The sequence below is a fragment of the Bufo bufo genome, chromosome 2 (assembly GCF_905171765.1).
Source record: "Bufo bufo chromosome 2, aBufBuf1.1, whole genome shotgun sequence".
NCBI lineage: Eukaryota > Metazoa > Chordata > Amphibia > Anura > Bufonidae > Bufo > Bufo bufo.
In genome coordinates, this window is record NC_053390.1 from 140,657,935 (window position 1) to 140,683,084 (window position 25,150).

A 25,150-nucleotide genomic window follows, 5' to 3' on the forward strand; every position below is an offset into this window, starting at 1 on the left:
TTCGGTGCAAATTTACAGCACATAGGGAAAATCCACACTGCATCTCAATGTCGACACAGATTTTTTACGCAGCCGGTCAGGGAGATTTAGTAAAATCTCATCTACTTTGCTGTTACTTGCAATATGCTGTTGAAAAAGTTGCCTGTGTGAAAAACCTTAAAGTTTCCAATTCAATGATGACAGGCAGAGTATCTTTAAAAAAAAACAAAAAACTGAAGAATTGATATAGCAAAAATATATGGAATTTATGCATTTTACTACATAAAAAAATAAAATTTTGTGGTTAAAACCTGAATACTCCTTTAAGAGAAAAAAAAGGAATGCATCAGTAAAAGCCAACAGGTTATTATTTCCATACTACTTACAAGCATACCATGAAAAGAGGAAATAAAAACCTTTTTCTTTTTTTTTTTAAACCTTTGTGCCAGAAGGTTATTTTTTAAATCATGCTTATTTTTTTCCATGTGCCGATAGGAATCACATAACAGTCTGAAGTGAAGAGCATGAATGAACAGGTCTCATGTAATGTCACCAAGTGCGTGCCCCCCGCTGTACTGTGACTCTTGGGCTGAAGGTCTACAGCAATCCCATGGTGCTAGCATTACAAGGGTGCAAAGGTTCAGGGGCTGCAAAGGCCGGGGATCCTGATAATATCATAGGTGAGGATGGGGTTTCACAAGCCATAGTCCTCTTTTATATCCTATGAAAGCAAATATTGTGTAAGAAAAAATAAAAAATTAAAAATGCCATTTTTAAATAGATTTCCTAACTTCGTGTATGTTTTATTAAATAGACTTGCACCTATACTTTTATAATAAGACACCATCCACTATACAATAAACATATACAGTGGTATCCCATGTAGTGGCCCCCACAAGGCTCAGCCACAGCTCTGCATGGGCTGCTAATGCAATAAGTGCTGACTTGTGGCTGTTTGCTAAAGGAAAGTGTCACCCAAAAAGTCTGCCAGTTAAAACCAGACAGCAACACATCTCCTTTTTATCTAATCTTTATTTTCTGATTGCAGATTTATTTATTTCCTGAACATGATTATGGTTGCGGCCATCTTGGCCAAGCTGTTCTTAGACTACTTTCACACTAGCATTAATATTTTCTGGTATTGAGATCCATCGTAGGGTCTCAATACCGGAAAAAAGACACTTCCGTTTTGTCCCCATTCATTGTCAATGGGGACAAAACGTAACTGAACAGAACGGAGTGCTCCAAAATGCATTCCGTTCTGTTCTGATACCGGAGAGCATGCTGCGGTTTGCTTTCCGTCTTGGGATGCAGAGCAAGACGGATCCGTCATGACCCACAATGCAAGCGAATGTCATGGGGATCCATTTTGTCTGACACAATAGAAAACGGATCCGTCCCCCATTGATGATGGATCAGTCTTGGCTATGTTAAAGATAATACAACCGGATCCGTTCATAACGGATGCAGATGGTTGCATTATCAGTAACGGAAGCATTTTGCTGAACCCTGCCGAATCCAGTAAAAACGCTAGTGTGAAAGTAGCCTTAACTGCATTTAGAAAGCATTAAGGCCTCATGCAGACGACCGTGATGTTTTTTTGCGGTCCGCAAGCTAGCTTCCCTCCCGACAATCGCTTGCTCAATCGGCCTGTGTACAGGCTTTACGGCAGTCTCATGGGCCATAGACACAATGGTCAGGAGAAGACATCACTGACTTCTATGGGACAGTTTTCTGGACATGCTCTGTGATCTGTGCAGAGGTCATTGTACGAGGAAAGAATAGATAAGCTGTGACAATCACCTATTGTAAATGGTGGATCCTGTCTTATCTATACACAGAGGTGATATCATTACAGGCAGGATTAGAATGGCAGATAAATGCTATAAAGTGATCTGTACAGACCAATAAGTGGCGCCTACAATTAGGCTTTTATGTTTTTTGTTTAAATATAGATATTGATATGGAAAATTAAAAATAACCACCAATATTTCATTTTCTGATGAAACATTTACTTTATTGGTTGAACAAGTTTAGGCTAACCACACAGCCATTAAAGGGGTTCTTCAGTTATTACATATTGATGACCTAATGCTCAGGGTAGGTTATCAATAGGAGATCGGCAGCAGAGCGACTCCTGTTTGCTCACCAAGCACATCGTATAATGGCGGTGCTTGGTATTGCAGCTCAGCCCCGATCACTTGTGCCTATGTGACCGATGAACGTGATATCATATGACCTAGGAAGAGACCTAAGCCCCCACAGAGCCATGTTCATAAGGCTGATCAGTGGGGGTTCCTGAGGATAGGTCATCAATATGCAAATCCTGGAGAACCCCTTTGAAGAAGACCTATCTCCTCTCCTGACATGTGTGTTTTAGTACCTACTTACCAGTTGGGGTGTGTCTCTGCACAGTCTTACACTAGAAAATCAGAGCTGCCATGTCAGACTGTACAGGAACACCCCCCCAACTGGTAACACCCAGTTGTACCTTTCTTGCAAAATGCAGGAAATGTATTCATAAATTCCTAGAAGGAATAATAGAGGAACATAACAAAAGAGTTCTATAAAAAGATGCTTCAGAATTGTTATTACATGTCAGGATAGGTGATCGTGCCCCTTTAACAAACAGCAACAAGTTAGCACTTCTGTTATTAGCACATCCTGCAGACTTGCTCTTTTTGGCTGCATCGGAAGACACCACCCACAGTCCAATAATGAGTCAATTATGTGCTAGCGCTCCAGATGTAACGCATGAGTATTCTACAATCCTCCCAAACAAACGTGCTGAAATATACTGATGTGCTATGTTTTGATGGCAAGCACCGGTTGGCTAAATAGGGTCAAAAGGTAATGCCTTTCTTACCAAGTCCAGATGCTGAACTTTGTCTACACCACTAAAACACAATAGATTGTGAAATTTGCTACTTCAAAAGAATAGAAACTTCTATCGTTTTAGTTCCGATGTCAACAAGATATATAAACTGTATACAAAATGCATTGACTTCATTTCTACAAAGCAAGAACACTGGATGCCAAACAAATTATACAAAAAGTAACTTAAAAGGTAACAGCTAATAATGCTGCTGTAGGCATCCAGACATTGTTCCATGAACACAGCTAATCATTGAAATCACTGGATAATTCACCTATTAGTGACTACTGGCTAACCTGCGGAGAACCCACTGCGAGAGCTCATGAAATGTATCACCTGATTTAAGTCAGTTGTTCGAACGTGTTTGTCAATATCAGGCCATTGCAAACCCAGATGAAAGCTGACAATTTATAGCCGCTCACTTAACCTACATAAAACTTTCTGGGACAATGAGGCCTACATATCATGTGTCAGAAAGGCAATGTTTTGCAGTTAATTGGTGCAAGGTGTACACTGTGGCGGTCTGAGCCTGGATTTTAACCTTGATCTTTAAAAAACAAAACAAAAAAAAAACCGGTCTGCATGCACTTAATCCTGTGTACTCAGAAAACCATTTGCACCGTACATGCATTCAAATACAGATGCACTTCCTTCATTAATAAAAAATTCATTAAGATCATTTAAAAAAAACACATGTTTTTGGAAATTAATTTAAGATGATTAAACAAAAATATTAATTGCCCTTTTTCTTTTCTCTAAAATGTTTCTGTCACTGTACCAGTATGTGATGTGGGTGGAGCTGCAAGGGGTTAATCTATCTGCACTCAATTTTGCACTCCCCATCCATTCAGGGTGCAAGCTAAGCATACATCACACCCTAAGACCACATATCCCACATAGCCCAAATGACCTTGGCTGATGCTAATACAGGCAGGAACTCTCTTAGGCATCAAACTGGTAAATGCTCTTTAGGCCTCCTGCACACGACCGTTGTGTGCACCCGTGGCCGTTGTGCCGTTTTCCGTTTTTTTTCGCGGACCCATTGACTTTCAATGGGTCCGTGGAAAAAACGGAAAATGCACCGTTTTGCAGCCGCATCCATGATCCGTGTTTCATGGCCGTGAAAAAAATATGACCTGTCCTATTTTTTTCACGGCCAACGGTTCACGGACCCATTCAAGTCAATGGGTCCGTGAAAGAACACGGATGCACACAAGATTGGCATCCGTGTCCGTGATCCGTGGCCGTAGGTTAGTTTTTATACAGACGGATCCGAAGATCCGTCTGCATAAAGCTTTTTCAAAAGCCGACAGTATATTCTAACACAGAAGCGTTCCCATGGTGATGGGGACGCTTCTAGTTAGAATACACTACAAACTGTGTACAAGACTGCCCCCTGCTGCCTGGCAGCACCCGATCTCTTACAGGGGGCCGTGATCAGCACAATTAACCCCTTCAGGTGCGGCACCTGAAAGGGTTAATTGTACTATCATATCCCCCTGTAAGAGATCAGGGCTGCCAGGCAGCAGGGGGCAGACCTCCCCCCCCCTCCCCAGTTTGAATATCATTGATGGCCAGTGCAGCCCCCCCCCCCCTCTATTGTAATTATTCGTTGGTGGCACAGTGTGCGCCCCCCCTCCCTCCCTCTATTGTAATAATTTGTTGGTGGCACAGTGTGCGCCCCCCATCGGCCCCCCCTCCCTCTATAGCATTAACAACATTGGTGGCCAGTGTGCGGCCTCCCATCCCCCCCCCCCCCCCCCCATCATCATTGGTGGCAGCGGAGTTCCGATCGGAGTCCCTGTTTAATCGCTGGGGCTCCGATCGGTAACCATGGCAACCAGGACGCTACTACAGTCCTGGTTGCCATGGTTACATAGCAATAGTACAATAGTAGAAGATTCATACTTACCGGCTGCTGCGATGTTCGTGTCCGGCCGGGAGCTCCACCTACTGGTAAGTGACAGCCTTAGGTCTGTGCGGCGCATTGCTAAATGAACTGTCACTTACCAGTAGGAGGAGCTCCCGGCCGGACACGAACATCGTAGCTCCCAGGTAAGTATGAATCTTTTACTATTGTACTATTGTTAGTAACCCGCTGCCACCAATGATGGGGGGGGGGGGGGGGGGGGATGGGAGGCCGCACACTGGCCACCAATGTTGTTTATGCTATAGAGGGAGGGGGGGGGGGCCGATGGGGGGCGCACACTGTGCCACCAACGATTTATTACAATAAAGGGGGGGGGCGGGGGGGCGCACACTGTGCCACCAACGATTTATTACAATAGAGGGAGGAAGGGGGGGGGGCGGGGGGGCGCACACTGTGCCACCAACGATTTATTACAATAGAGGGAGGAAGGGGGGGGGGCGGGGGGGCGCACACTGTGCCACCAACGATTTATTACAATAGAGGGAGGAAGGGGGGGGCGGGGGGGCGCACACTGTGCCACCAACGATTTATTACAATAGAGGGAGGAAGGGGGGGGGGGCGGGGGGGCGCACACTGTGCCACCAACGAATTATTACAATAGAGGGAGGAAGGGGGGGGGCGCACTGGCCACCAATGATATTCAAACTGGGGAGGGGGGGGGGTCTGCCCCCTGCTGCCTGGCAGCCCTGATCTCTTACAGGGGGATATGATAGTACAATTAACCCCTTCAGGTGCGGCACTTGAGGGGTTAATTGTGCTGATCACGACCCCCTGTAAGAGATCGGATGCTGCTAGGCAGCAGGGGGCAATCATGTACACAGTTTGTAGTATATTCTAACTAGAAGCGTCCCCATCACCATGGGAACGCCTCTGTGTTAGAATATACTGTCGGAAATGAGGTTTCACGATCTAACTCATATCCGACAGTATATTCTAACATAGGGGCGTTCCCATGGTGATGGGGACGCTTCAAGTTAAAATATACCATCGGATTGGAGAAAACTCCGATCCGATGGTATAAAAGGGACTCCAGACTTTACATTGAAAGTCAATAGGGACGGATCCGTTTGAAATGGCACCATATTGTGTCAACTTCAAACGGATCCGTCCCCATTGACTTGCATTGTAATTCAGGACGGATCCGTTTGGCTCCACACGGCCAGGCGGACACCAAAACGACTTTTTTTTCATGTCCGTGGATCCTCCAAAAATCAAGGAAGACCCACGGACGAAAAAACGGTCACGGATCACGGAAAAACGGGACCCGTTTTTGCGGACCGCAAAAAAATACGTTCGTGTGCAGGAGGCCTTAAAAGGCTGTGGATTCTTAGAGAATACAGGGACTAAAAATATAAAAGCTTAAAGCTTTAATGCAAAACGGTGCAGTTATTCCAAAATCTAAAAAGAGATAAAATAACATACAAACAAGCTAAACGGTTACAAAATAAAAGGGAGAAAATAACAGGAGTCCTAAGGCCTCCTGCACACGACCGTTGTGTGCACCCGTGGCCGTTGTGCCGTTTTCCGTTTTTTTTCGCGGACCCATTGACTTTCAATGGGTCCGTGGAAAAAAACGGAAAATGCACCGTTTTGCAGCCGCATCCGTGATCCGTGTTTCATGGCCGTGAAAAAAATAGGACCTGTCCTATTTTTTTCACGGCCAACGGTTCACGGACCCATTCTAGTCAATGGGTCCGTGAAAGAACACGGATGCACACAAGATTGGCATCCGTGTCCGTGATCCGTGGCCGTAGGTTAGTTTTTGTATAGACGGATCCGAAGATCCGTCTGCATAAAGCTTTTTCAAAGCTGAGTTTTCACTTCGTGAAAACTCAGAACCGACAGTATATTCTAACACAGAAGCGTTCCCATGGTGATGGGGACGCTTCTAGTTAGAATACACTACAAACTGTGTACAAGACTGCCCCCTGCTGCCTGGCAGCAGCCGATCTCTTACAGGGGGCCGTGATCAGCACAATTAACCCCTTCAGGTGCGGCACCTGAAAGGGTTAATTGTACTATCATATCCCCCTGTAAGAGATCAGGGCTGCCAGGCAGCAGGGGGCAGACCTCCCCCCCCCTCCCCAGTTTGAATATCATTGATGGCCAGTGCGGCCCCCCCCCCCCCCTCTATTGTAATTATTCGTTGGTGGCACAGTGTGCGCCCCCCCCTCCCTCCCTCTATTGTAATAATTCGTTGGTGGCACAGTGTGCGCCCCCCATCGGCCCCCCCTCCCTCTATAGCATTAACAACATTGGTGGCCAGTGTGCGGCCTCCCATCTCCCCCCCCCCCCCCATCATCATTGGTGGCAGCGGAGTTCCGATCGGAGTCCCAGTTTAATCGCTGGGGCTCCGATCGGTAACCATGGCAACCAGGACGCTACTACAGTCCTGGTTGCCATGGTTACATAGCAATAGTACAGTAGTAGAAGATTCATACTTACCGGCTGCTGCGATGTTCGTGTCCGGCCGGGAGCTCCACCTACTGGTAAGTGACAGCCTCAGGTCTGTGCGGCGCATTGCTAAATGAACTGTCACTTACCAGTAGGAGGAGCTCCCGGCCGGACACGAACATCGCAGCTCCCAGGTAAGTATGAATCTTTGCTAGTGACCCGCTGCCACCAATGATCAGGGGGGGGGGGGGAGAGATGGGAGGCCGCACACTGGCCACCAATGTTGTTAATGCTATAGAGGGGGGGGGGGGCGATGGGGGGCGCACACTGTGCCACCAACGATTTATTACAATAGAGGGAGGAAGGGGGGGGGGCGGGGGGGCGCACACTGGCCACCAATGTTGTTAATGCTATAGAGGGAGGGGGGGGGCGATGGGGGGCGCACACTGTGCCACCAACGATTTATTACAATAGAGGGAGGAAGGGGGGGGGGGGGGGGCGGGGGGGGGCGCACACTGTGCCACCAACGATTTATTACAATAGATATTCAAACTGGGGAGGGGGGGGGGGGGTCTGCCCCCTGCTGCCTGGCAGCCCTGATCTCTTACAGGGGGATATGATAGTACAATTAACCCCTTCAGGTGCGGCACTTGAGGGGTTAATTGTGCTGATCACGGCCCCCTGTAAGAGATCGGATGCTGCTAGGCAGCAGGGGGCAGTCATGTACACAGTTTGTAGTATATTCTAACTAGAAGCGTCCCCATCACCATGGGAACGCCTCTGTGTTAGAATATACTGTCGGAAATGAGGTTTCACGATCTAACTCATATCCGACAGTATATTCTAACATAGGGGCGTTCCCTTGGTGATGGGGACGCTTCAAGTTAAAATATACCATCGGATTGGAGAAAACTCCAATCCGATGGTATAAAAGGGACTCCAGACTTTACATTTAAAGTCAATAGGGACGGATCCGTTTGAAATGGCACCATATTGTGTCAACGTCAAACGGATCCGTCCCCATTGACTTGCATTGTAATTCAGGACGGATCCGTTTGGCTCCGCACGGCCAGGCGGACACCAAAACGACTTTTTTTTCATGTCCGTGGATCCTCCAAAAATCAAGGAAGACCCACGGACGAAAAAACGGTCACGGATCACGGAAAAACGGGACCCGTTTTTGCGGACCGCAAAAAAATACGTTCGTGTGCAGGAGGCCTTAAAAGGCTGTGGATTCTTAGAGAATACAGGGACTAAAAATATAAAAGCTTAAAGCTTTAATGCAAAACGGTGCAGTTATTCCAAAATCTAAAAAGAGATAAAATAACATACAAACAAGCTAAACGGTTACAAAATAAAAGGGAGAAAATAACAGGAGTCCTAAGGCCTCCTGCACACGACCGTTGTGTGCACCCGTGGCCGTTGTGCCGTTTTCCGTTTTTTTTCGCGGACCCATTGACTTTCAATGGGTCCGTGGAAAAAAACGGAAAATGCACCGTTTTGCAGCCGCATCCGTGATCCGTGTTTCATGGCCGTGAAAAAAATAGGACCTGTCCTATTTTTTTCACGGCCAACGGTTCACGGACCCATTCTAGTCAATGGGTCCGTGAAAGAACACGGATGCACACAAGATTGGCATCCGTGTCCGTGATCCGTGGCCGTAGGTTAGTTTTTATATAGACGGATCCGAAGATCCGTCTGCATAAAGCTTTTTCAAAGCTGAGTTTTCACTTCGTGAAAACTCAGAACCGACAGTATATTCTAACACAGAAGCGTTCCCATGGTGATGGGGACGCTTCTAGTTAGAATACACTACAAACTGTGTACAAGACTGCCCCCTGCTGCCTGGCAGCAGCCGATCTCTTACAGGGGGCCGTGATCAGCACAATTAACCCCTTCAGGTGCGGCACCTGAAAGGGTTAATTGTACTATCATATCCCCCTGTAAGAGATCAGGGCTGCCAGGCAGCAGGGGGCAGACCTCCCCCCCCCTCCCCAGTTTGAATATCATTGATGGCCAGTGCGGCCCCCCCCCCCCCTCTATTGTAATTATTCGTTGGTGGCACAGTGTGCGCCCCCCCCTCCCTCCCTCTATTGTAATAATTCGTTGGTGGCACAGTGTGCGCCCCCCATCGGCCCCCCCTCCCTCTATAGCATTAACAACATTGGTGGCCAGTGTGCGGCCTCCCATCTCCCCCCCCCCCCCATCATCATTGGTGGCAGCGGAGTTCCGATCGGAGTCCCAGTTTAATCGCTGGGGCTCCGATCGGTAACCATGGCAACCAGGACGCTACTACAGTCCTGGTTGCCATGGTTACATAGCAATAGTACAGTAGTAGAAGATTCATACTTACCGGCTGCTGCGATGTTCGTGTCCGGCCGGGAGCTCCACCTACTGGTAAGTGACAGCCTCAGGTCTGTGCGGCGCATTGCTAAATGAACTGTCACTTACCAGTAGGAGGAGCTCCCGGCCGGACACGAACATCGCAGCTCCCAGGTAAGTATGAATCTTTGCTAGTGACCCGCTGCCACTAATGATCAGGGGGGGGGGGGGGAGAGATGGGAGGCCGCACACTGGCCACCAATGTTGTTAATGCTATAGAGGGGGGGGGGGGGCGATGGGGGGCGCACACTGTGCCACCAACGATTTATTACAATAGAGGGAGGAAGGGGGGGGGGGGGGGGGGGCGCACACTGGCCACCAATGTTGTTAATGCTATAGAGGGAGGGGGGGGGCCGATGGGGGGCGCACACTGTGCCACCAACGATTTATTACAATAGAGGGAGGAAGGGGGGGGGGGCGGGGGGGCGCACACTGTGCCACCAACGATTTATTACAATAGATATTCAAACTGGGGAGGGGGGGGGGGGGGTCTGCCCCCTGCTGCCTGGCAGCCCTGATCTCTTACAGGGGGGTATGATAGTACAATTAACCCCTTCAGGTGCGGCACTTGAGGGGTTAATTGTGCTGATCACGGCCCCCTGTAAGAGATCGGATGCTGCTAGGCAGCAGGGGGCAGTCATGTACACAGTTTGTAGTATATTCTAACTAGAAGCGTCCCCATCACCATGGGAACGCCTCTGTGTTAGAATATACTGTCGGAAATGAGGTTTCACGATCTAACTCATATCCGACAGTATATTCTAACATAGGGGCGTTCCCTTGGTGATGGGGACGCTTCAAGTTAAAATATACCATCGGATTGGAGAAAACTCCGATCCGATGGTATAAAAGGGACTCCAGACTTTACATTTAAAGTCAATAGGGACGGATCCGTTTGAAATGGCACCATATTGTGTCAACGTCAAACGGATCCGTCCCCATTGACTTGCATTGTAATTCAGGACGGATCCGTTTGGCTCCGCACGGCCAGGCGGACACCAAAACGACTTTTTTTTCATGTCCGTGGATCCTCCAAAAATCAAGGAAGACCCACGGACGAAAAAACGGTCACGGATCACGGAAAAACGGGACCCGTTTTTGCGGACCGCAAAAAAATACGTTCGTGTGCAGGAGGCCTAACACTTACAAGTCTCTAGCTTTCCTTAGCGTAGGGGGAGCTTAAGCGGGTTATCGGCTTTCCTTAAAGTCCCGTATGGAGACTTACTGGAAGTACTGAATGCTTTGAAGATTTATTGGCAATGCTCCATGGTAAAATAATATGCAAAGAGGTATCTCTCAAGGAAAGAGAACCATCTCACTAGCGCTACCTTGTGGAGGAAGCTCTCTAGGAGTCAAAATACGTTAAGCCTTGGGACATGACAAGGGGAAATAGTCAAGTCAAATATTCATCAGTAGACAGCTGTTTCAGGGTGTTTGCCCCATCAGCACTGAGTAGGATTCTGGCTTGCTGAGTGCGATGCCTTGGATGCAGCTTAGATAGGTCACAGGCTCTACTGAAAGAGACCAGCCCTTTATGGAGACTAACTGGAAGTGCTCCATGGTATGGAAACTCATACAAGATGGTTCTTTATATTTGGGAGATACCTCTTTGCATATTGTTTTCCCATAGAGCATTGCAAATAAGTTTCCATACCATGGAGCACATTCAGTAAGTCTCCATACAGGGCTGGTCTCTGTAAGGAGAGCAAGAACCCTGCCTAAGCTTCATCCAAGGCATCACACTAAGGCTACTTTCACACTAGCGTTCAGAGCGGATCCGTCTGGTGTCTTACATTGTAAGTCTGGACGGATCCGTTTGCCTCCGCATGGCCAGGCGGACACCCTGCTGAGCGGAGCGGAGGCTGAACGCTGCCAGACTGATGCATTCTGAGCGGATCCGCGTCCACTCAGAATGCATTAGGGCAGTACGGATGCGTTCGGGGCCGCTTGTGAGCCCCTTCAAATAGAGCTCACAAGCGGAGCCCCGAACGCTAGTGTGAAAGTAGCCTAAGCCAGTCAGAATCCTACTCCGTACTGATGAGGGGCAAGCGCCCTGAAACCGTTGTCTACGGATGGAGATCTGGCTTGGCTATGTTCCCAACGATTGTTAAAAAGTCGTATTTTTTGACTCATGGAGAGCAACTTTCACAAGTTGGGACTAGCAAGATGATTCCCTTTCCTTGAGAGATACCTCTTTGCATATTGAGGGTGGGAAGGAAATGGAATGTATACAGATATCTGGTCTGACCTCAACCATGTCAACTGAGATTTATTGTTCCAAACATGTTTTATACCTTTTGCACTTGGCTCAGGTTTCAGGCCCATGCATTAAATTAGAAGGCAGAAGTGTGGGTAATTACTGGCTAGTAGGTAATAAGGGGGAGGACAGTATCTGTCATCTGATATACTAAAGATGCACATATGTTTAGTTTAAACAAAAAGATATCTATCTGCCATGCTATGAAGCCAGTGGAGACCAGGCCTAGGTGTCACATCTCACACTTTATACTAGCCAAGCATTAAACCCCCTCATCTCTGGCCATATGCTCCAGCACACACAGGTTTGCTGCCTTTTCTACAGAAAAGAACTCTTTTGTGGCCAGTGATTTAGACATTTTCTAAACCCTCACCCCTCTGTACCACATAACGATGGTCGCATGGATGTACTATGTTTATTTCGGTAAAAACAAGGAGATAAGGAGCTGCCATGCACCCAAGGCAGTCTATCTCGTGAGGGAACATGAACAAGGGACATTTTAAAATCTAACATGGCCGACTCTTCTTTCCTCCAATGGCAGATGTTCACTGTCGGGCTGCCCCCACTTTTCTTAGCTGATCAATTGAGAGTGTTTGCCAACAATTATTATATTTTTATAAAAATTCCCCCACTCAAGAAAAATACTTTTAATCAAGACTATTTGTACAGTTCATTCTTGCAAAAGTGTAGATACCCTTTAAATGATCAATCTAAATAAGTTAGCATGTACAATGAAAAGAAGGCATGCGTAAAAGCAAAGCCCCATCTCCCGGTGAGCCACCCCAGCCAGGCAGCAGTGCAGAAATGGCGCAGGTGACTTCATACAACACACGCAAAGTACTTTGTACTGAAACCCCAACAAATAGGCCTTCGGTGTGCTATTGATTGTCCTTGAAGGATCAGCAGCATGGAGGACCCCAACCCGCATGTAATACACGCTTCATTTTAATCTCCTAATTAGCACTTGAGGTCATTTAGTGGTTGCAATTGGATGTACTTGTCATTAACACTTCTGTTCAAGGTGTGCAGAAAGAAAAGGAATTCAATGCACAAGTGCTGCTTCATCGGAATAAAGAATTCCACAAGAGCTGAACTCTTCATTCCAACAAAGCAGCACTTTACATTGGATTTATTTTTTGTCTGCACATCTTGACTAGTTTCCAGACTGGTTCAATAAGGAACCATGAAGAATCCACAGAAGGAGTACAACAATGCCAGGCTAGCACCTGTCCACACACTGGGAAAGCTTTATAGAATTTTTCTCAGTTTTATTCCTTATGTAGCGCTCGATTATCTCAAAGATTAAAGGAGGTGGTCTGAGATGATACAAAAAAATCTTAGACATGCTCACCAAATGCTGCAAAATAAAAATGATGGTATACATACTTCTTTCTCCGGCATCATATAGCTACATTTAACCTATGCAGACTGTAAACAAGCAGTGGAAGAAGGGAGGACCAAACCGGCGGTACTAAAAACGGCAGGTATATAGCTTGTATGAAGAGGCCTGCTACGGTGAGCCCGCCCTATATATGGTGGGTGACAGCTATATAATACAGCAGGCGTCCGGCTGCAATTATGCCAAAACCGGTCATTTAACCCCTCTCATGCTGCATTCAACAGCGATCATGGTATCTGTGAGGTTAGGCAGAGGGATGTGGCTCCCTTTGCCTTCCGATTGGAGCCCCTGCAGTGAAGTTACACGGCTCCAATCGGTTATCATGATAGCCTGGGTGCTGCTGAAGCTTCCCAGGCCAGTTATGGTAAGCTTCCTGCTAAGCTGTGCACAAGGCACAACTCAGCAGGGAGCACGTCAGAATGCCATTCACCCTACTAGATCTCTATTAGGGTGAATGTGACAAGGGATCAAAACATCCCTTAATGGGAAAAAAAAAACTATTCAGCATTTTTTGGTCACCTTATCCCAATTTTTTTTTAATAGTGATCAAAAAGTTGAAGGCACCCCAAAACAGTACTAATTACAGTGCTCCAGATGGCGACCAAAATGGTCAGCTGATCCAAATTTTCGGACCACATGCCTTTAAAAGGCCAAATCTGTGCAAAGATGTGGATTCATTGTCATTTTCTGTCAGGTAGTCACACGTTGTGATGGCAAAGGCAAAAAATCTCTCACTTTTTGAACATGGTCGGGTTGTTGAACTGCATAAGCAGGGTCTCTCCCAGCGCGCCATCGCTGCTGAGGTGGGAAAAAATGGCGACAATACTTTGTAGTCTTGTCGCCATTTGCGTCTAGACCCTGCGCTGCTCTGCCTCTTTAAGAAAAAAAAGGCTTTAATCCAGCAGACACATGCTGCAGACGTCTGCTGGGTGAAGATCCGCCCCTCACACTACCCGATATAGAGGGTGGGCATGGCTTGGGATCCCGCTTCCAGCAGTCTGGCAAGTTTGGAGTTGAGTCTGTACTGTGGAGCTGAGCTGCTGGAGACATTTCAACTAGGGCCGCACAGAGCCCCTGCACAGTCCACGGCTGATAGCATGAGGCGAGTCACCCGTACGCAGATTTATTAGTGAGTTTTATAGGACTGGGTCCTTATGAGGTCACAAGGAGAAGCCAGAGATCGGTAAACCCTGTAAGAACAAGTAGAAGCACTGGCTATGCTGGTTTAACACCACAGTATGTCGGTGGGATCCGCTGTCCTGGTCTGCATAGCACTGCCGGGGTCGCATAGCATTATATTGATTTATGATGCTATGTACCCCATAGAGGTCTGGAATGTACAGCATAACACTAACCTAATGCTGTCAGTGTTATCCAATACATTCCACATGGTTATAAGGGAAAATAATAGCATTCTGAATACAGAATGCATAGTAAAACAGGGCTGGAGGGGTTAAAAAAAATAAAAAATCATTTAACTCACCTTAATCCACTTGCTCGCGATGCCGGGCATCTCCGTCTGACTCTTTTACTGTATAGGACCTGTGGAGAGCATTAACTATAGTTTAAGGACCTGGGATGACGTCACTCTGGTCATCACATGGTACGTCACATGATCTTTTACCATGGTGAATCACCATGGTAAAAGATCATGTGACGTACCATGTGATGACTGGAGTGACGTCATCCCAGGTCCTTAAACTATAGTTAATGCTCTCCACAGGTCCTATACAGTAAAAGAGTCAGACGGAGATGCCCGGCATCGCGAGCAAGTGGATTAAGGTGAGTTAAATGATTTTTTATTTTTTTTAACCCCCTCCAGCCCTGTTTTACTTAGCATTCTGTATTCAGAATGCTATTATTTTCCCTTATAACCATGTTATAAGGGAAAATAATAAGGTTCGGGTCTCCATCCCGATCGTCTCCTAGCAACCGTGCGTGAAAATCGCACCGCATCCGCACTTGCTTGCGGATGCTTGCGATTTTCACGCAACCCCATTCATTTCTATGGGGCCTGCGTTACGTGAAAAACGCACAAAGAGGAGCATGCTGCGATTTTCACGCAACGCAAAAGTGATGCGTGAAAATCACCGCTCGTGTGCACAGCCCCATAGAAATGAATGGGTCAGTATTCAGTGCGGGTGCAATGCGTTCACCTCCCGCATCGCATCCGCGCGGAATACTCACTCGTGTGAAAGGGGCCTAAGGGTGCCATATAACTAATTTAACCCCCTCAGGAACTGACGACTTTGGACCTTTTGTGTTCCCATTATTGTATTGCAAGAGATAGACCATTTTTAGTTTTCCTTTAAGGTAGCGGTATTATGGCTTGTTTAATGCAAGATGAGTTGTATTGACACACCTTTGGAGTACAGATAACTTACTGAGTAACTTTTATCATACAGGACCTGTCGCCATGAAATGCAGTGCAATCTGCAGGCAGTATGTAATAGAGCAGGAGGAGCTAAGCAGATTGATGTATATATATTTTGGTGTGAAAAGTAGACTTCTGTACAATGAATAATTTAAACATTTAAATATCTTCTATTTGTGACTTCATTGTACATGGCGGGGGTGTTATCAGTGATCGATAGCATTCTCTGTGTAAGTGTGTATACAGACACAGCTGACAGTCACTGATAGCTGTAAACAGGGGAGGTGTTATCTGTGATTGATAGCATTCTGTGTAAGTGTGTATACAGAGATAGCTGTCAGTCACTGATAGCTGTACACAGGGGAGGTGTTATCAGGGATTGATGGCATTCTCTGTGTAAGTATGTATACAGACACAGCTGTCAGTCACTGATAGCTGTACACAGGGGAAGTGTTATCAGTGATTGATTACATTCTGTGTAAGTATGTATACAGAGATAGCTGTCAGTCACTGGAATTTGTACACGGAGAGGTGTTATCAGTGATTGATAGCATTCTCTGTGTAATTACGTATACAGAGATAGTTGTCAGCCACTGATAGCTGCACATGTGGAGGTGTAATCAGTGATTGATAGCATTCACTGTGTAAGTGTGTATACAGAGATAGTTGTCAGCCACTGATAACGTCTCCCTTGTGAGCAATTAAACTACACATTTTACTGAATATTTTCTGACTAAACTATATAACAATCTGCTCAGAAACTCCTGCTTTACAACATGGTGCCTGCAGATTGCACTGAATTTCATGGGTCCTCTTTTTGGGTTGTTGCGTTGTATTGCAGCATGTATAATGTTACCATTAGGCTTTATTCACACAGTGTTTGGTCATTGATTTCCATCAGTGATTGTAGGCCAAAACTAGGAGCAGGTCTAAAACACAGATGCAAATCCTTCCATTAGACTTTAGCTCTGTGTGGGCTTCACTCCTAGTTTTGGCTCACAATCACTGATGGAAATCACTGATCAAACACTGACTGTGTGAATAAGGCCTTTATTCTGTGTGTCAGTACAATTCATGCAATACTAATGTATATAGTTTGTTATGTATTCCTACTTCTGCACAATAAGTGTACTTAAAATTGTGCTTTTGTGTCAACAAATTCTGAGATCCAAAAACGTATTCTCTCAATGGAGCTGTGGGGGCCTCATTCAGGTTAAGCTGTAATTTTCATTGGTATCATGTCGGGGTATATAAGACATTTTGATCACTTTTTATTAAATTGTTTATGGGGTGAAAAACTGCAATTCTGGATTATTTTTTTTTAACATTCACCATGAGGAATAATTGACTTGTCACTTTTATTCTTTTATTAATCAAGTCAATATATTTATGACGTTACCACCGTTATTTCGTTTTTGTTTTACTACTTTGCACCAAATAAAATCACTTAATTATGTTTTATGGGAAGTGGGATAAACCAAAAACTAAATTTTTGCATTTGTTACAGTGTATGCATGTGAAGATACCAAATTTCTATAGGTTTTATGTTATTTTTCAAAGACTGTAATTGATAAAATGTGATTTTTGCTTTTTTTCACACTTAAAAAAATTAATTTTGTATTTCTTTTTTACTAGATTTATTAGTTCCACAAGGGAACATGAACAAGCCATCCTCATGAAGTGCAGTATATTATGTCCACGACCCTGTCTCCTGCAGGGCCTAACAGCTTTCCATATTTTGCAGACCCAGAGTCCATTGTAAGGCCTCCAACCTCCACTGCCACCAGCGGCACACTGCAATCGTGTCACAAGGGGTTCATGGAGTGATGGAGGAAGCTTCCAATTGCATAGATGCCGCAGTCGCTATTGACTGCAGCATCCACAGAGTTAAATGGTTAGGATCAGAGTGCAACTAGCTTTAATCCCAGTCAGTGCAGGAGGAGCATGGCTGTATAGTACAGTGGGTTCCTACTGTTGCTTGCACAACTGCTGTGTTCACAAAGATGTAACTAAGTCAAGGTGTGCAAGGATAGTCCTCACCACAACACACAGTTATGTTAAAGTGAAGAGGAGGGACAGATTAAAGAGGACATGCCAGCTCTTCTGACATGCCCTTCTTAGTAAATAAATGTATCCTGAAAATTCTAACAATTTCGGGGCATATTTTCTTGGAACTCTACGTTGTGCTTTTCCTCCAAGATTTTTTTTATATACATTTATATTCTGGTGTAACCAATTGGAGGACTCTCTACACAGTCTGACACTGCCAAATCAGTGCAGACAGTCCCAAACTACATACGGACACCCAGCTTTGACTAGGTAACACCTAGTTGTCAACCTATTCATTAACAAGTTCCTGCAGACTGACTGACAGACAAGTGTAACCTTGCAAAATCAGACACTAGATATTAAACAGATCAAGGCTGTACTGCAATACCATACAGTGCATGGACGAAGGTATCGTAGTGCCTGGTAAAAGCTGAAGGTACCAAGTTAATCCACTAGTGTTATGGAAGTTACGTTATCATGCTTGGTGGCGATTCCAGCAGTTAGACCTGGAATGATTGCATATTGATGTCATATACTACTGATATGTTATCAATTATTATATGGCATGTATGGAAGAAGTGATGAAAGGCATGGCAAAAGAAAAATCTCCACTGCAAAATGAGCCGGATGACTTACCCTTATGTACAATTGCATAGTCTCCTTCTCTTTTTGGGGGTTCCTGTACTTCTCATAAAAGTCTCTCCGCTTCTTGTTATCTTTTAGGATCCTTTCTTTGCGCTCCCTCTTCTCTGCAGGCTCATCAGAGCCGTCTGGTGACTGCTGCTGTGCCAGAGGTTTGCTTTTCTCCACTTCAATGTAGTTTTCGTTTGGATTCAGCACAATTACTGCAAAGCCCTCCTGTAATGACATGAGAAAGTGGATACATAAAGTATGTGATATCTGCGCACTGCACTGTAGTATATATAACCCTACATCCAATGTGACAATTACTCTATTCTGGGTAAGACCACAAATGTATATGTATGTATGTATATACTGTATCTAGATAGACAGACAGACATATATATACACACACACACATATACATACATATAGACACAAAAACACATTTCCCAAGATTCTTTTTGCCATGTTTCTCCATGACTCCCACTAAGGACACTCAGAATAGTTCACAACCAGGGAGGGAGTAATGGAAGACAAGCTAGCACAGCGATGAGAGGCTGTACGTTGTAGACTGGATGGTTACATGGACTCAAATAGTAGTCACCCAGAGAGGACGTAAAGTAGTTGCTTGGCAACCTAAAAAGGTATCACACGCTTTTTGCAGAGAAGCAAACATTCTGCTACAGTATACAATGCGGTACACATTATGCAATTTTTTTATTTTGCAGTATAGTTAAAAATATATTTTTCTCCTTTAGGGTCCATTCACACGTCCGTTGTTTCTTTCCTGATCTGTTCCGTTTTTTGCTGAACAGATCTGGACCCATTCATTTTCAATGGGTCCTGAAAAAAAAACGGACAGCTCAATGTCTGATTTTTTTTCAGGACCCATTGAAAATGAATGGGTCCAGATCTGTTCAGCAAAAAACGGAACAGATCAGGAAAGAAACAACGGACGTGTGAATGGACCCTTAAACTGTATTATTTTCTCCGTTTTGTTGTTGCGGCCATTTTGGCAAAAGTGATGTTGACTGTCCTATTTGAAAAAAGCTTTACATACACGTTTAGAACCACAGGTGGGCATCAACACGTCCGCTTACAATAATTTTCCTTGAGTCTCTAAGTCAATTAAAGAGTGACTACCCATATGGCTTTCCTTGCATCAGTCTTGATATGCCCCATATATATATAGTAACTGCACATATGAAGCATCAGGTGATGCATACAATCGTATCCACAAAATACGGATACCGTCCGCAGTTTTTTGCTGACCCATTGACTACAACTGGTCGGTGGACCTAGTACAGGACATGTTCAGTCATTGAACTGACACACGGATGCACACCGCATACAGACCCCCTGTGCAAACGAGTGAGAAGCACCTAATTTATTAAAGGGGTTGTCTCATCATGGACAATAGGGGCATATCGCTGGGACCCGCACCAATATCGAGAACGGAGCCTCGCAAGTGAAGGAGGGCGCACTGCGCATGCGCAGCTACCCTCCATTCATTTTCTATGGGGCTGGCGAAAATAGCCGAGAGCTGGCTCGGCTATTTATGTTGGTCCCATAGAAATGAATGGAAGCGGAGGCCGCGCATGCGCGGTACGCTCCTATTCATTTCTATGGGGAGCCGGCTTGGTGGTGGCCACCATCTTGCGTCGCTCCGTTCTTGATATAGGTGCGGGTCCCAGCGGTGGGACCCACACCTATAAGACAATGGGGGCATATCCTAGTGATATTCACCCATTGTCCATGATGAGACAACCCCTTTAAGAGGCAGATACATGACGTCTCTGACAGTCCATGCACTGGAAACTGAAGCCTACGCCAGCTAGGAGCTTACGCCAGTTCCTGGGGTACATTACATCATAGTAAATCTAGCGTGTCGCGCAAAGCCACTCCCACTAAGCCCCCTTCCTTTCCTTAACACTTTTAAAAAGTGCCAATAATCTTTAAAAGTTGCAAATATGGCGTGCACCATATTTTGCGGATACGCAGTTTGTGTACCGCAAAACGGATACGGTTGTGTGCATGAGTCCTGGTGATGAAGTGCAACTGGCTGTGTTCTTTATTAATTGTGTATGTATGGAGTCAGACATGGGCGGAACGCGGCAGAATCAATATTCCTCAGAGCTGCAGTCACGTGGCATCTATTGTAGAAGACATAAATAATCAGAATCCTTACTGCATGTGAAAATTGCTTCTCCAGCACAACTCATGAAAGGTGTCACCCGCAGGGACCTGCTCTACCTTGTAGTTTGTTTAAACAACAACATGAAGCATTCTCCAGAGGACTCTGCCGATCTGTAACAGTGTCATCGGAGAGTGGAAGACACCTCATTAAAACGCATCAATGGAAAAACCCATGTAAATAGCAAATCGCTGATTTCTGTTTCATGGCTTTATACGAACGCTGTGCACATTCGGATTTCCTAGTTAGATAGAAGATTTATTGGGAAGTGTATGCTATTTCTAGGATGCCGCTTTATTTACTTTGCTAATCAATAAACCTTCATTATAAAGCTGAGCAAATGAAAACAATGGCGCTTTTAAAAGTTTGACTTAAAGGCGTATTCCGCTATCAACAAAGAAATACTTGGTGTAATAAAAGTTACATAGTCATCCAATATAGTTTCTGTGCTTATTGTCTTTGGGAATCTGCCCTGTTCATGTGCTGGACACAACGGCACGGCTTACAGGACTGTACTGTGCCTGTGCGTCCATCACAGTACTGTTGTATGACTGCAAGCAGAGATCTGGCAAACCACGAGGAATTGACTTTGTATAAACACCCCTTTAATAAACGTACTGACCCCTACTGAGAAAGCGGAACCAAATGTGTATATCTCTATAGTGATCAGTATTAAAGTACAGTAAATATGTATGGTATCTATGCATACAGTAAGACTGTAAATCTCATTCACCTCAACAGGGTTTGACAGGTAAGTAATTTACTTTGTTCCCAAATTGCAACCTGGTGCCATCTCTCCCCAGGTAAGTGACACACATGTAACCGCTTGTCCACACGATGTAATCCCAGCCCACCTTGTTCTACTGTTCCATGGCCCAGTTCGGATGTCAAATGCTCACTATAGATACTTTTGTCAGTAGACAGGAGTCAGCATAGGTACTCTGAATGGTCTGCAACTACACCTCCATACACCACAAGCTGCAGTGTTTCCATCGTAGACGGCATTAACTTTTTCAGCAATTTGTGTGACAATAGATTTTCTGTGGACTCCTACAAGATACAACCATGACCATGTTGCTATTTCACCTATGGTCCTTCCTTGGACTATTTTTGGTAGGTAAGCAGTGCATATTAAGACAGTGCTACAAGATCTGCTGTTTGAGATTCTCCGACCTAGTCATCTTGCCATCGCAATTTGGCCCTTTATTGATTCCTCAGACTTTAGTGTATTGACAGCCCAACCTGCTGAGAACAGCAGGTTCGGAGGAAGTCTGTTGTGTGCGGGGAGCTCCCAACTCCTCCGATAGATGATGTTGGGGGGAGAGAAGCATCTGGCAAAGTGAATATTTTTGCCCAGTCCTTTTGTTCTCCCAAGAGATAAGGCTCTGCCAAAAGGTATCTGCTTTCTCCCCTCTTCCCATTGAACTCACACATTTTCGGACGAATGTGTATGTGCATAGGGAAGACTACTGAATGTATATGGTCCCCTTTAATGTGCGCCCATTTTCCTGCTAACACATCAGCTTCAAGAACTGAATGCTGCCTAACTTATACCACACTTTTACAGGTGCTATTGTCATCCAAAAAACAAAGTTGTTCACTTCACCTGGCATACACAGGTATGCTCTATACCAGGCATGGCCAACTTGTGGCTTTCCAGCTGTTGTAAAACTACAATTCCCACCATGCCCTGCTGTAGGATGAGAGCTGTTGGCAGTCTGGGCATGCTGGGAGTTGTAGTTTTGCAACATCTGGAGAGCCTCAGGTTGGCCATCCCTGCTCTATACGTACACATTTACACATACACACCTTAGCATTGGAGAGGGAGCTATGGTAAACATAGGACAGCGCCTCTCTAGAGACTCCCTTTCTCTTCTGCCCGCCCCCGCAGAGCTGCTGCTTGGATCAGGTCACTACAGCCAGTAAGAAGGACTTGCTGCTGTAACACCATATTTGTGTGCGGGGGGAGAAAGATCTTAAGACACCTAAATCCTTTGTCCCCTTCAATATTTTTTCCTTGACTTTGGCAGGGAAAATGTGGATGGAATATGCTATAATACAGACTGTAGCTGAATAAGTTGTCTTAATATTACCCTGTCTTTTCCGAAAACTGATTTTTTTTTCACTGTACTTAGCACATATGAAGAAATAAACAGACAAACACAAATATAAAATGTCAAAATGAGGAAATTTATCATCTGGTCACTGATCATTACCTAACTCGTTTGTCCAATTTTACAATGACACAATGTCAATTCTTTTCTATCTACAGTTTAAGAAATAAAACATTCTGATATACAAATCATTGCAGTAAAAAATCAATGTAACACTGTTTGCCTTCAATTGGATTTTAAACAGTGTAGAGGTCTCGCTGTGAACGGAGTAAATAGAGAAGTAATGATTTGCTGTGATTATTTACACTGCACATTACAGGCACGCAAATATTTTATAGAAGACAACAAACTTCTTGTGGTGCCGCTGCTTGCTTCCCCATCTTCAGTCCTAAACTATCTACGAAACTAAAGCAGTTCTTTCTCAATATGATCTCAGGTCTTCTAAAAGCAACTATGGTGTAAGCTTTTTTTTCTTCCTCCCTACAAAGCATAAAATCTCAGGAGGAGATTGTAAAATCTCTGCTAAAATCTATTTGGCAGTCCTTAACAGAGTCATGAATACTTTCTGTGAACAAAGTCACAAAAAATATGCTCGACAAGTTTTCATTTCTCAGAAATGTCTCCTTTTACTGTGCTTTATAAGAAATACGACTGCAAAGAAATTCCCAACACACTTTTAAATTATTTTAACTCCTTTTTCTGTTGGACTCTTATTTCACTACATTATACTTCAGTATATGCACACCTATAAAAGTAGTTTCAAGGCCAATTATGGACCCCCTACAAATTTATTCCTGTAAAAAAGACACAGGACAGATCAAGTGTCAACACTTAAAGACTTCATAGAAGCTGCATTAAGCCTGGTTAGAATATTTTTTATGTGAATATAACTAACAGGATCTAAATGCAAAGGATGACAATCCAGAAAAAGGCTAAAATCACAACTATTTGTTTTTCATGAGGCAGTGACCTAGCACCAGCTATTAGGTGCCATCAGAAAAAAAAAAACAAGCAAAATCTCACAAGACCACATCAATGTAGGGTTGAGCGATATACCCGTGTTAGCGGTATACTGTGGTATTACGAAACAGGGATATGGCGATATCGCTGTTTCCTAAAAACTGCTGTATTTTGTGACGTCATAGAAGCGGTCATGTGAGCTGACCACTTCAAAATCTGAGTCCGCCCGCCCCTGCATGATTGCATACCAGTACAATTACTACCCGCAGCGGCCGCCCCTGGCTCCTCCTTGCTCCCATAATGAAGTCTCCGCCCATAGACGGCGAGGTCACTGAGCAGCACAAGAGCGACTGGAAAAGTCTTTCAACTCCCACCCCCACAGAGTTCGCCAGCGAGTGACTGTCAAAAAAGGAGGAAGAAGAGTGTGAGAGACCCTAAAAGATAGCCCAACTGTCTTAAATAAAGGTGTTATGTCTGTCTAGCACCATGTATGTCTTCTACAACTGCGGCACTGTCTGACTCTGGTCTACTCCTTCCTGCCTGCAAGCTGCACCGCACTACTGCACTCCCCACACGAGCAACAAGAAGACATTACTGTATGGTGGCCACAAGACATTGTTATACTGAGGGGAGGGGGGCCTTGTGGCTGCCCCATACAGTATAACGTCTACTTGTGGCCCCCATACAGTACAACGTCTCCTTGTGGCTGCCCCCATGCAGTATAACGTCTCCTTGTGGCTGCCCCCATACAGTATAACGTCTCCTTGTGGCTGCCCCCATGCAGTATAACGTCTCCTTGTGGCTGCCCCCATACAGTATAACGTCTCCTTGTGGCTGCCCCCATACAGTATAACGTCTCCTTTTGGCTGCCCGATACAGTATAACGTCTCCTTGTGGCTGCCCCCATACAGTATAACGTCTCCTTGTGGCTGCCCCCATACAGTATAACGTCTCCTTGTGGCTGCCCCCATACAGTATAACGTCTCCTTGTGGCTGCCCCATACAGTATAACGTCTCCTTGTGGCTGCCCCCATACAGTATAACGTCTCCTTGTGGCTGCCCCCATACAGTATAACGTCTCCTTGTGGCTGCCCCCATGCAGTATAACGTCTCCTTGTGGCTGCCCCCATACAGTATAACGTCTCCTTGTGGCTGCCCCCATACAGTATAACGTCTCCTTTTGGCTGCCCGATACAGTATAACGTCTCCTTGTGGCTGCCCCCATACAGTATAACGTCTCCTTGTGGCTGCCCCCATACAGTATAACGTCTCCTTGTGGCTGCCCCCATACAGTATAACGTCTCCTTGTGGCTGCCCCATACAGTATAACGTCTCCTTGTGGCTGCCCCCATACAGTATAACGTCTCCTTGTGGCTGCCCCCATACAGTATAACGTCTCCTTGTGGCTGCCCCATACAGTAAAATGTCTCCTTGTGGCTGCCCCCATACAGTAAAATGTCTCCTTGTGGCTGCCCCCATACAGTATAATGGCTGCCCCATACAGTATAATGTCTCCTTGTGGCTGCCCCCATACAGTATAATGTCTCCTTGTGGCCCCAAGTGTTTTTTTTTCTTCTAAATGGGTATTTATCGCGATATATATCGTTATCGCGCTAAAT

General features: G+C 45.3%; 1 protein-coding gene across 1 annotated transcript in view; it reads right to left on the reverse strand.

Moving 5' to 3' along the window:
• Nucleotides 1-25,150, reverse strand: part of FAM172A (family with sequence similarity 172 member A) — a 579,235-nt gene that overhangs the window by 302,158 nt on the left and 251,927 nt on the right. Inside the window, exon 7 of the mRNA XM_040421544.1 lies at nt 18,276-18,497. Within this exon, the coding sequence (XP_040277478.1) occupies nt 18,276-18,497 (222 nt within the window). The remainder of the gene's footprint in view (nt 1-18,275; nt 18,498-25,150) is intronic.